The 14,109-nt window shown below is 37.1% G+C and overlaps 1 protein-coding gene across 1 annotated transcript in view; it reads right to left on the bottom strand.

Moving 5' to 3' along the window:
• Nucleotides 1–14,109, bottom strand: part of NALCN (sodium leak channel, non-selective) — a gene marked incomplete at its 5' end in the record, with an annotated part of 145,472 nt that overhangs the window by 70,377 nt on the left and 60,986 nt on the right. Inside the window, 7 exon segments of the mRNA XM_042781961.1 lie at nucleotides 1,978–2,109; nucleotides 2,207–2,327; nucleotides 2,544–2,600; nucleotides 4,455–4,577; nucleotides 4,676–4,767; nucleotides 8,125–8,194; nucleotides 8,624–8,725. Of these exon segments, the coding sequence (XP_042637895.1) occupies nucleotides 1,978–2,109; nucleotides 2,207–2,327; nucleotides 2,544–2,600; nucleotides 4,455–4,577; nucleotides 4,676–4,767; nucleotides 8,125–8,194; nucleotides 8,624–8,725 (697 nt within the window).

Raw genomic sequence — 14,109 nt, 5'->3', positions numbered from 1 at the left:
TTGTCAGTGATTTCATATTACTTGGCTCCACCATCACACCAATGGAAGCAACACTCAAGAAATCAGACAACATATTGCACTGGGCAAATCTGCTGCAAAAGACCTCTATAAAGTGCTGAAAAGCAAAGATGTCTCTTTGAAGACTAAGGTGCACCTAACCCAAGCCATGGTATTTTCAATTGCCTCATATACATGTGAAAGCTGGACAATGAATAAGGCAGACTGAAGAAGAGTTGATGCTTTTGAGTTGTGGTGTTGGTGAAGAATACTACAAGTACCATGGACTGCTATAAGAACTAACAAATTTGTCCTGGAAGAAGTGCAGCCAGAATCTCCTTGGAAGCGAGAATGGCCAGACTTCGTCTCACCTACTTTGGTCATGTTGTCAGAAGGGACCATGCCCTGGAGAAGGATGTCATACTTGGTAAAGTGGAAGGTCAATGAAAAAGGGGATGGCCCTCAATGAGATGGATTGACACAGTGGCTGCAATGAAGGGCTCAGGTATAGCAAGGATAGTGAGACTGGAGCAGGATTGGGCGGTGTTTCATTCTGCCATACATGGGGTTGTTATTTGTTGGTGCTGACTCAATGGCAGCAAACAAAAATCCTGCCATGCAACCATCACCAATATCACTGACAAAATTCCATTACCATAAACAGAAATGCACTGCTTCCTGAACAAGACAGCCCTTTGCCCTCTCCCTCTCACTCCTGGCAGCCATTAATAGGCTTTGGTTTCTATGCATTTGCCTATTCTAGCTATTTCATATGAGTGAGTTGATACCATTTTATTAAAGATCTGCAATCTGCTACATGTTAATGATCACAAATTTTCCTATTGTGTCTGAAGATACATTGACTTGCTGCTTTCTTGGCCATGCAGAAAAAAAAAAAAAAAATCACATTTCTCTAAGTCCCTTCCTATAATCTCACAATTTGGTTTAAATGAGCAGTTGAATGTTAAGAGCCATGTATTTTGTTCATTGTAGAAAGCAGGAGGGAGATCCAATTGGAGTAACTTTAGTTTGCTTTTAACAATAAAGGAGGAGCCCTGGTAGCACAACAGTTATTCACTGGATTACTAACAGAAAGGCAGACGGTTCAAACCCACCCAGTGGCTCCAGGAGAAAGACCTGATGATCTCTCCCATAAAGATTACAGCTAAGACAATCCTCTGAGGCACTTCTACTCTGTCACGTGAGGACTCTATGAGACTCGACCACACCTGCATACTACAATGAAGAGTTCTTTAATCAATTACATGATGATAATATGATATGTCATTTTTTTTTCTTTTAGACTAGAAGCTATAGGAATTGGGGGTTGCAAGCTAGATTCAGTATTTTAGACCTTACTAGTTTCTATCTCATTCTTACATAACATTGTGGCCGATGTATTTGAGCAATATAACTATCCATGGATATTTGCTTGGTAAAGTAGAGGGTTGGTGAGAAATGAGGAAGACCCTCAACAAGATGAATTGGCACAGTGGCTACAACAATGAGCTCAAGCATGGCAATGATTGTGAGGAAGGCATAGGACCAGACAATGTTTCATTCTGTTGTATATAGGGGTCGCTGTGAGTCAGAACCGGCTGGACAGCACCTAACAACAACATGGATATTTATAAAACTTTTTATTTAGATTTCACGTCTCTTACTTATTTACTCACTGCTGCCGAGTCAATTTCAACGCACAGTGACCCCTTCTTGGGTTTCTGAGGCAGTATCACTACGGAAGTAGATTGCCCCATTTTCCTTTGGAGGAGTGGCTGGTGGGTTTGAACTGCCAGCCTTCAGGTTAGCAGTCACATGCCTTGGGCAGTGCGCATCTAACTGACTATTCTGTTTGAGATCTCAGAATCTAAATGTCTATGACCCACATATCTCACTCTAGTGCCAAATGGCTTCCTTTGAAATGCAAAAGATTTTACAAAATGATTATATTTTACATTGAGAGAAAAAGTGAAGACTTACAAGGTATATAAATATGTCCATTACACCACCAAAGTCCCTGATGACAGCAGTTGGAGTGAAAAATAAGCCATCTGCCATAATCTTCAGATTAAGCTCAAAGCTCATGAATATCACAAACACATACTCAGCAATCTGAAAAAGGACCAAAGTCAGTTTGATCAGAATGAATGGAAAAATTGTAGGTTATTGTTTTCCTTCTTAGCTGTGAGCTGAGATTTAGCAGCTATACCTGCAAAGTAGGTGTGTGCATGACTCTTCGGAAAGGGGATTCAAACATCATGGAAATACAGGAGCAGATGGTTACAATGATCATGACCCAGTCTAGGTAAGTAACCAATCCCAGCAAATCACTGCCAAAGACCAAACAAAAGTGAGAAAGACATATACCTAGAAAAAGCTGCTGAAAGTAGTGATGCTGGTATCTGTGAGAATTAATATGAACATGACACAAACCCCAACCACCTATTTCATTGTAGTATACAGTAAGAAAACCAAGAGAAGTTTTTACACCATAAAGTACCAGACAAAACTTAAAGGGCACAGAAAATTAAGTTTACAATGCTTACTAAAGTTGATGGTACTTTGTATTCTTCACAGCTCCTGTGACAGGATCTGTTTTAGATCTGTAAGAGAGAACACACAGGTATTCTGCAATACAGCTTAGGAGCATAGTATTTATACCTCAACAGCCTAAAATCTCCTTCATGTCCTCCATAAATGGCCTGTTACTTTAACTGTATGTGGAAGGCAGAGAATATAAATTCAAGGAGAAATCAAGAGTTTGCCTTTGATTCTTATAAAAATAATGTTTATATTCCTCAAAATACCTGATTTTAAAATTTGTAACACCAATGAATAATTTCTGACATGACTATTACAAAATTATGTTTTGACTTTCATCTAAAATCTTCACTTTATTAGCTCAAGGACGTTCTTCATAATTATTTAATTAAATACTCCATAAATTAAATCGAGTTCTTCACTATGTATTTAACTGCAGTCTTGTGGAATAATTCATATAGACTTTGTTAGCATGGGGACTTATGACTTTAAAGAAGCCCATGACCAATCTTCAGTGGAGCTTCTGACAATCCTTGTGAGTGTCCTCTCAATGACAACAAAGCCTTTTCCATTTGCATTCACTGTACGCTGCATTACTGACAAAAGAAGAATTCCACCACATAAAATGAAGTGGAGAATTAGCAATTATATGTTAAAATGAAGGCAGACAACAGAATAATTCAAGATGAAAAACCCAACTTCCAAACTGCCAGCTTCTGCCTCTACTAAGCTGTGAAAGCTCAAGGAAGTTTTTAATGATTACCAGGTGCTGTAAATTGTGAGTCTTTCTAGAACAGCAGAAAAAACAATAGACTGGAAGTCCTAAGAGAGCCGTGTGCTAGCTGGTGTCCTTGAGCAAAGCCTTTAATCTCCATAGACCTAAATGTTTTATCCTCTGTTGGAGGAGGAGGAGGAGGTCTACAAATGATACCAAATGATCCGTGCAGGTCTCTTCTAGGCCTGAAGAGTGATGACAGTGATTATCATATAATATTAATTATATGAAAAGAGATCAATTTGAGGTCCAACTAACTAATGGAAAGTTTTTATACTCCCTTCAGGATTCTTAATGACTGCAGGGTATTTACCTAAAGTTATGCTTGAGTAAAATTCCATTTCATCCATCGTATGTTTGCCTGATAAACTTGATTTAACCAGTGAATGAGCTTCTGTCAATTTGATCCAACTCCTGGCCGTCCCATGAGTGCCAGAGTAGAACTGTGCTCCATAGGGTTTTCAATGACTGGAAATCATTTTTCAGAAATACACTGCCAGACTTTTCTTCTGAGCTTCCCCTGGATGGACTTGAACTTCCAATCTTTGGTTAGCAGCTGAGGGCATTAGTTGTTTGTACCCCTAAGGACTCCAAATACAGGGTCCTCAAACTTTACCATACTGGTCGCTTCTTATACATCCCTTTCTTGTTCGTAGGAATAGGAATAGAGACAGTGGCCAGTAGATTTCCTTTCCATGAAAATTGAAAATGCTTTTTTTCTCCTTGACATTACACTACAATAGACTATTGGGGTAGTTTGACTATTAAGAAACTCCACATCTAAACGTCAAGTGAGCATTGACCTTTGCCAGGTCATTTGGTCTACCTTTGTTTCAGTTTTTCCAATATAAAATGTGAAATTAATAACATTGATGAATATGTAGGGGTCCAACTAATAAAATGAACAGATAAAATAGCTAAGATCTTTACAAATGAGACTTTTCTATAAATGTTAACTAATTGCAACCTCTGTTTGTTTTCCACCTGGTCAGCAGCTCCGCCAAGAGGAGCAGCATGATTAATTAGCCTACAGTTTATTTTGTGACCCCATTAGGATTACACGTTCCTTCTTCTTATGACAACCCTCCCTGCTGTTTGTACAATTCAGGCTAAACACCTGGCTGAAATTAAGTACACTTACGCATTGAAGCGTGCTCGGACCACCACCCGGCAAAAGTTTCTGAACCTGTGCTCTCGGCCAACGATGAAAAGTGGCTTATCAAAGTATGGGTGGTTCTCTCTCAGTTCCTCTTCTTGCACTTTCCTTGGGTGGGGAGAAGAGAAGGAAATACGTAGAAGAGTAAGGCTACCCTAAAGTTTGCTATTCTAAAGTGAGAGCCATGAAACATTGTGCCACTGTACCTTTTCATTTCTGCTTGTTCCTTTTTTTCCTGTATCATCTTTATTTCACTGTCTTCTCTTTGTGCATTTCGATATCTCACTGTATTGGAATGCTAGAAACACATTTACAGGGGGGAGGCATATTAAAATGGGAGGTTTTTTGTTTGTTTGTTTTTTGGTTTTAAGACCAAAGAAGACTATTTATCATTTTAAAAAATTAAAATCACTACCTTTATTTTATGCAGATTTTAATGACCACAGTCACCTTAGGAAGAATATTTCTTTTTTGTGATAAAAATATATAAAACAAAACATTTGCTTATTCAATATTTTTTTGCATGTACAAGTCAGTGACATTGTTTACATTCATCATGTTGTGCGGCCATCACCACTATCCTTTTCCAAATGATTCTATCATCATTAGCAAAAACTCTGTGTCCCCTAAGCAATGACTCTCCCTTACCCTGCCTTGCACCTCTCATAACCAATAACAAACTATGGTCAGCAAGAGTATTTTTAACACTTTTATTGAGAACTTACTATATGCCAGACACTGTTCTGGTGCTGAGGAATACTGGCAATCTACTTCCGTAAAGATTTACCACTTTGGAAATGCAAAGTGGGTCACTATGAGTCAGAATTGACTTTATGGCAGTGAGTTTGATGTGGTTTTGGTTCTGGTGTTGAGGACCATGCAACAAGGAAGAACAGTTGCAAAAATCCCTGCTCTCATGGATCTAATTTTCTAGCAGATAAAAAGTAAATCAAAATAAGTATGTTAGAAGATGTTTAGTGCTTTGCTCAAAAATAAAGGCAGCCAAGATGGATAAGATGGGTGTTCCAGAAGGCTCCAATTTTAGACAGACAGGTCAGGGAATCTCAATATGTTGATGCTATTTGAGTGAAGAAGGAGCCCTTGGAGCTCAAAGATTAAGCAACTGGCAGCTAAGTGGAAGGTTGGCAGTTTGGGGAAAAGACCTAGAGTTGCTAGTGGAAGAAAGATGTGGAGACTGGCTCCTGTAAAGATTACAGCCAAGAAAACCCTGTGGGGAAGTTCTACTTGCGTCAGCATTGCTCAATGGCACCCAACAACAGGAACAATATTGGAGCAAAGACTTGAAAGAGGAAAGGCTGCAGGCCACTGGATTATTGTAGAAATGTGTTCCTCTCAAGGTGGGAGCAGGCTTGGTCCATATAAATGCAGAATAGCAAGGGTGCCAGTGTGGGTAGAGCCAAATGAACAAGGAACAGAGTAGCAGAAGATGAGGCTAGAGAAGCAGCGGTGCTGGTGGGGAAGGGACTATGTAGGACTTGGGAGGTCATTATAAAAAGTTTAGCTTTCACTCTGTGGGAGATAGGGAGCTATTATTCAAAAACTTGATAGATTTTTATAGAACTTATTCCTTAGCTTTAATTATCTTTACCTTCTATAGGTTGGAATAAGTGAAAAAAGATGAACTCTTCTAATTAAATTTTATTCTCTTATGGGGAAAATGAATCGTGAGAAATTTCTTATTAACTTAGGAGAACTCCATGACATTTTGCTACAGAGAAGATGGGACATGACTTTTTTTTTTTTTTTTCCTGGTACATCTACATGGAAAATATTATGAGAGGTCTTAGAAGAAGAAGCAAGGCTCTGGAATTGAGACTTCAAATAGATCTTTATTTTTTAATAAAATATTTCAAATAGAAACAGAAATAAAGACTAGTGCAATGAACCCCTATCTGCCCATAATCTAGCTTCAAAAACTATCAAATAATGGCTAATCTTATTTCTTTCTTTATTTTTTAAATCCCTTCAATTAGACTTCAAATAGATTCTTTGATTGTACGTGGGGGTACAATATGGCTTTGAAACATGCATGTGTTTTCAAAGCTATGTTGTAATTTGATTCTTAAGCAGATAGTGCATTGAAGGAACACATTTTGAATGAATGTTCCTTCTCTGGATTTTTACTAGAAATTTTCTCCATGAAATTTCATAGGCTCCCAAATTACAAGCATAAATCCTGTGTTGGATCTGATTACAATGCAATATTGACAATATGGTAGCCAAATGGATAGAGTTCTGGCTATTAAAAATTCTGGCAGTATTAGATATTTGTACCAATTAAAACTATGCAAATTGGGTAATGGTGATCTCAAGTTTTCTCACTACCAACTTCTTCTAGTTCTCAATTTTGCCTGAAACACTTAGTAAGGAGAATAGATCCACAGTTTACCTTGACTAAAATAGAAATTTCTACAATTGAAAGCAGATGCAGTATGCTAAAAACTCCAGAAACTCTTAAGAAATAAGGTAATTGGTGAAAAACAAAAATCTTTAAGCCTTTGCTAACTTGCTTTTCCTTGGCCTACTTCCTCATGAGCTATCCTGGGCTCCGAACATTCAAAACTCTACTTTCTTAGCCAACTTATCCAGATTTAATTTAAGATGTATGTTGTAATTGGGGCCTCACTTATTTAATTTGTACTTTCCATCTCTCTTCTAGTAATATCAGCATGGTTAGACTAACCCTTAGGTTAAAATTTTGATTTCCAAGACCTCCAAATAATAACTAGGACTAAGTAAGAACTTCTTGCAAGGAGTGAGTTTAAGATTGTTCCCTGTATTTCCATATAGTTTGCTCATTTGGTTCATTTGGATTTCTGGGATAATGTAGAGGGATCTATATTGATTAATCTATCTAAAATTTGATACCCCAAAATCTCCACCTTTGATTTTTTTATTTTATTCTCCTTTATAGTACAAAGCAAATCTGTCACAGCAATGAAGAGATGATGGAAAATAAAAACATTCCCAGAAATTACATTATTTATTTTTGTTTACTTATTGTCTGCCTTCTTCACTAGAACGTAAGCTACGTGAGGGCAGAGGTGTTGTCTTGCTTCCTCATGGCTATATATCATTGAGAACAGGACCTAGTGCACAATCCACACTTGATATGTATTCATTGAGTCAGTGAATGAATAAATAAATAACATAGAGTCTAAAAGCAAAGACATTTTTGGGAAATAAAATACAGTCTTTAATAATAATAATAATAATAAATCCTTCTAGAGATAAATTTATTTTCTAGTATGCAAAGCCATGAAATTATAGAAACTGGATAGTAATCCTAGAATATTTAGAATTTAGTCAATATTCAAAGTTAATTATGCCAATCATTCCTATGGTATACTTTAAAATATCTTTTGTTTCAGTCAAACCCACCTGATATGTCACTTATGTGTTATTATTTTAAATAAGATACTGCTTTGCATGAAATGTAGATTGTTCTACAGTTGACAGACACTTTCTGTATCTGTCCATTTAACCAGGAGTTTCCTGACTCCTTCTGGAATGGAGTCTTAAGGAGATGTGGCCATGTGATACAAAGATTCAGGAACTGGAATGGTCTAAGCAGTTATTTAAATACATTTTCATGATCATGTTTCCAAAATCCAAAGCATTACTTATAACTTACATCTTGAGTCAGTGTTTCAAGAGATTTCCCCCTGCTGATCCTCTGGCTGTTAGAACCATGTCTTAATGACCTAAAGCAATCATAACCAACTGGTAAACAAATCTCCAGAGCAAATTTTTACTTTTCAGCAATGACCATTATAAAAATAAAATAAAGCAATTTTTCTGATAATGCATCCACAATGCTGATTTCTTCGTCTACAGCAAAAGCTCATAGTCTATTCAAGTGTCTTGAGTTCATCTAACAAAATTCAGATACATTTCTTCTGATCTTAAAAGTCAGAACTTGGCAATACTAAAGAACAAGTTTTATAAGTAAAGACTGTTCCATTTGAATCTGATTATGAGTTTCAATATTTTACCACCAGCAAATACAACTTAGTTCTTCATGCTACCTATCTGCTAACCTGGGCTGACAGCTTTGACTGTGTACAGTGAGCACTTCCTGGAGAATTACTTTCCTAGATTTCTCTGAAGCCTTGTCTCCCTGGTCTGTTTACCTGCGCTCCTGGCGGATATGATGCTGCACACTGAGAATTGACCTTTCCTTTGCTGGTTGCCCCTCAAATGATCCGCTCAGCATGCGCTGTCGAGTGCAAGCCCTAGAAAAAAAAAAGGAGCCCCAGCTAAGTGCATGATTTGTATACTTGGGATGAATAATACATAACTGCTCATTACTCTGATTATTTTTAAGGAAACACCAATGATAAGGCAAAATACTGCATACTAGACATAACCATAAAGGAAAATGAGCTTTAGGCTCTGGGTCAGGAACACTTTCAAAGCAAAACTGTCATAGCTTTGAAGAGATGCTGCAAAATAAATAGAAACCCTCTCACTTCCTCCAAAAACAGAGGAGAACTTCTATTAGGATTCTGTAGGCAGTAAGGCCAGCCTAACTACAGGTAATTATGATGTTGCTTTTTAACTTAGATACAGAGTATTCTAATAAAAGTCCTTAGAGAAGAATTTGTCCATCTAGGTCCCTGGGATGATAGAATATCTATGTTTCCAAGGAGGTTCTGCAGAACTTTATAAAAATAGAAAAGCGTAACATTAGAGGTAAAAAACAATAGTCAAGAGAGTCATTAAAGCTGGAATTAATGTACAAGAAAACGTCAATCTAAAGCTAGTGGATTATTGGTAACCAGTTAAGACTTTGTATTCACATAATCATTAAGTCTTTTGAAAAAAATGTTCTTTTATGGAAAAATTAGAACCCACATCCATTGCTGGTGGAAAACAGCTTGGTAATTCCTCAACAAGTTAAACATAGAATTAACATATGACCTAGCAATTTCACTCCTAGTTTATATCCAAGAGAATTGAAAGCAGGAACACAAACAAATGCTTGCAAACTGATGTTCTTGTACACCAACATTCATTACAGTACTAGTCATCATAGTCAAAAGATGGAAAGAACTTAAATATCCCTCAGCAGATGAATGGATAGATAAAATGTGGTATATATATATATATATACACACACATATACATACAATGCAATATTAGTCCTAAAAAGAAGTTCTGATAGATGGTAACCACATGGGTGAACTTTGAAAACATTATGTTGAGTAAAAAAGTCAGACGAAAGGACAAATATTGTATGATACCACATATATGAAATATCTACAACAAGCAAATGTACAGAAACCAATGCTTCTTGTTGTTTACCAGGGGTGAGGGAGGGAAAATGAGGAGTTATTGCTTAAGAGGTAGTGAATTTCTGTCAAGGGTGTTGAAAAAAATTGGAAGTGGAGAGTAGTGATGGTTACAAAACATGGTGAATGTAAATGTCACTGAATTGTACTTGTAAAAAATGCTGAAATGTTTTGTTATATATATATATATATATATATATATATATATATATATATATATATATATGAAAATGTTCTATTTTCCACAGACTAAGACAGACTGGAAAGAAGGACAGTGCCATCTACTTCTGAAAAAATTAGCAACTGAAAACCTTATGAATAGTAGTGAACCCCATAACTAGTTTTGTATTAACTTCAGATTTACTAATGAATTAAGACAATTAGTAGTCTAACACTTGTGGTGAATAATTTGAATGAGAAAACATTTCTTCTCCAGAAAGCTGTCTCCAACTGGAAATGACAGAAATTCCCTGGAGGTTGTACATTCCAGACATGACACTGTCTCTAACTAGTTGGGTGACCTTAGGGTTCAGTTTCCTTAGCTGTAAAATGAGGAGAAGGCCTTGATTGTTTGGGTAACTCACAGATTTAAAGTTCACTTATTTTATGATATGCAAATCTTATGAAGCCATATTTGTTTAGTACCTGAAGACATGTTCTGCCATTGCTTTAGAGAATACTTTCATATTTATGCCTTCTAAAATGTATTTCTAAAATGCACTTAGTGATATTATTACTGTCTGTCATACTTAGAGCTAAGACATTAGAGAAAAGGATCTGAGCACTTAGAACACCTAAAACAACAACCCTTAGATACCATATGTATATTTACATTCTTAAAAAATGGTTTGATGCTAATGAAAGTAATTGTAATGAATATCCATGAAAAATAATACAAAGTCAATGATTGTAAAAACACTGCTGGAAATAAAGTATCATCAATCACTATTCTTAGTTCAATTAGAAGCATGAATATGTTTGGAGTAAAATCAAAGCCAAAATATTTTTGAACAACACAGATTACATAGAAGTGATATACAGAGATTGTGCTTATTTCCAAGACTGGAAGGATGTTACTGATTTTTGTAGAGTTAATACTGATTTTGTTAGGATAGGAAGATGCATCTGTAAAGTAGGCTTAATTGACAAATGTGTGGCAGGTTCTCACATGTGCAATTTTGGGGGGTTCCTTTTTGAACAAAGGACTGGAAATTATGAAGGAATCCTGAGAAAATCTATTTGGAATAACTGTGTTATTGTGGCATAGATGTATTTTTGGAATACATTTTTGTAAAGCATCAAGACTTAATCGTTGGCCACTGCCTTTATTCTTTTGTCACAAGATTCTCCCCTATTGGCCTAGTTGAGACCTATAGGTGGAAAATAAAAAATGGATACAACTTGATGATAATATTATCATTTGAGGTTGAGTGGCATCACTGTTTGAAATGGAAGGGTATAATTAGTTTTAAGCTGTACACTGTACAAATGCCTGTGGATTTTTTGCTTATTGACTCCAGGGCCTATTTGAGTCTCTAAGACACTAGAGTCAACACATACAAACACACACACACACACACACACACACATCCCCCAAGATCTGCCTGAATGCCCTCTGGGGGTCTTTCTCCATCTATGACAGAAGAAATACTTGTTGCCATTGAACTGATTATGACTCACAGCAACTCTATAGGACAGAGTAGAACTAGCTCATAGTTTCCAAGGCTGTAAATCTTTAAGGATGGACTGCCTCATCTTTCTCTCATGGAGTGGCTGGTAGTTTCCAAACATCAACCTTTCAGTTAGCAGCCAATTGCTTAACGACTGAGCCACCAGGGCTCCTTGACAGAGAAGACCCACCCACTATCATCGAGTTGATTATGACTCATAGTGACCTCCATTGGTTTTCTAAGGTGGCAAATCTTTGTGGAAGTAGATTGCCTCATCTTTATTCCACGGAGTGGCTGGTGGGTTTGAATCGCCAAGCTTCTGGTTAACAGTCAAATGCCTTAGGCACTTTGCCACCAAAGCTCCTGACAAAAAAAGAAGAAACTTGAATTCCATGATGGCCCACAAGATGTTGTAAAGACTCTCCCCTCCTCCCTGTTCTCCTATGTCTTCTCCACCAACAGTATGGCTGGAGTGGTGGTAGAAAAGTAACCTCTTTTTTTTTTCGATGGTGGCAAAGCATAGACCTTGGTGGTTGGTTTCCTCATTGGAAGGACCCTGCCAGATTTTCCCTGCTCCCTGCTCAGAGGCTGTTTGCCCATTTCCTCAATTCCTGTGGCTCCAGAGGCATCCAAATAATCCAAGCAAAGTGAAGCAGGTAGATGGTGACCAGCATAGCCTCAGTGTTAAGAGGTCAACTTTGGTGCCTCAGGTTCAACAAGTGACAACGTTGACCACTCTCTGTTCTCATCTGCTGGTTTCACATGCCAGGACTCTAAGCTTCCAGGCTTTAGGACACTTGGTGTCAAAACAAAGGTAAATGAACAGTCTCCATCTTCGTCTATTGCCCTCCTTGAGAGTCTCTGCTTACACCAAATGCTCTGATATCTTGTTCTTTCCTGTGAGTGTGTCCTACAGCTTTTGAGCTGAGAAAGATAACTGCTGAAATTTCTTAGCTGGAAACTAAAGGCTATATTTTTTCTAGCAAATCACTTAATAAACACTTTGAGTGAAGGCAATTGGGGGAAAATATGTGAAAGGAAGTTTATTTGAAGGTTCCTGAAGGATTCCCCCACCCCCCAAGTACAGTGGTGAGGTCTTATTAAAACTTAAAAGCAAAATTATCTTCTAGGCACTGTAGCCATTATAGCTAATAATCAGCCTATTTATTTATAATAAATTTCCCACCAAAAACCAAGTGATAATATAGATGAAACAACTTCTCAACAAACACAAAGATTCATCTAAGTGAAAATATATGAGAAAACAAAATCTAATTATATCATACAAGGAAGATCAGCTGCCAAACATGGGTTCCCTATGGATGAAGGAAAGACATAGATCTGAGGTAAGACAGGGGAGGTAGGGAGAAAGGAGGTGGGAAAGAAGTTCCATAATACTTTGGTATGGAGGACATCTAGACATTGAAGAAGCATAAGAGTGAGATTGCAACATTAGGATGTTTCCTCATAAATAGAGCAGCCTAGTATATGAGCCACTGTCACATTCTTTGATCATGTACGATATTTTCCTGTTCTGAGAAATAATAGAGTGGGTAGAAAGTTACTGTTTTTAAGCAGCATGATCAGATTCTCAGTCAGTTAAAACCTGTAACAAGTGATTACAGAATTACATGTACTCTAATAAATGTACAAAAGGTTCATACAAAAAGTGTGGTAAATTGCTTTATTATTTAAAGGAAATACAGGAATATCTCAGAGATATTGAGGGTTTGGTTCCACACTACTGCAACAGTTGGACAGCAACTTTTTTCTTTTTGGTACTAAATTCACAGGGAATTAGAGGGATCACATATGATTAGGAACATGGAAGTGCTTTGTAAACATTAATACCTTATTTAAATTTTAATTGTGAATATCACAATTTAGTGAGTCACTCAAATTTTTTAGTTTATCAGTGCATGTACTACTTAGGTTTACACTTTACTATAGTCTATTCAAGGAACTCTGGTGGCGAAGTGTCTAAGGCATTTATTTGACTGCTAACCAGAAGGTTGGTGGTTCAAACCCACCAGGTGCTCCATGAAAAAAAGATGAGGCAATCTACTTCCATAAAGATTTATCTCCTCAGAAACCCAATGGGAGTCACTATGTGTCAGGATCGATTCAGTGGCAGTGGGTTTGGGTAGTCTATTAACTGTCCAATAGCATCACAAGAGAGTTTCAGATAGTGTGAGAATAAACAAAATGCGACACAGAGACATGAAGTGAGCACACACTGCTGGAAAAATGGCACTGATAGACTTACTTGATGCAGGGTTGCCCCAAACCTCCAATTTGTAAAAAACGAAGTATCTGTGAAATGCAATTAAATGGGGTGCAATAAAATGAGGTATGCCTGTAAAATTTTATTAAACAGATGTATATTTAATAACCCAAACTATGGATGACCAAATAGTATTTTAACATGTTCAATACAATGACAAACTTTGATATAAGTGAGTTTTGAAAAATAACATTAAGTGAGACATGACTATTTCAATATGGGAAATCACAGGAAAGTTACTTGCTTTAAAGTTCCATGTTCCTAGAGCATGCCTAAGGTTCAAACCCACCAGCCACTCCTCGGAAGGAAGGTTGGGCAATCCTACTTCCATAGTGATAACTGCCTCGGAAACCCAAGGAGGGGTCACTATG

The sequence above is a fragment of the Orycteropus afer genome, unplaced genomic scaffold (genome assembly GCF_000298275.1).
Source record: "Orycteropus afer afer isolate SDZICR_OR568_19922 unplaced genomic scaffold, OryAfe1.0 scaffold00206, whole genome shotgun sequence".
NCBI classification, from domain to species: Eukaryota; Metazoa; Chordata; class Mammalia; order Tubulidentata; family Orycteropodidae; genus Orycteropus; species Orycteropus afer.
This window is presented reverse-complemented; position numbering and strand designations above follow the sequence as displayed.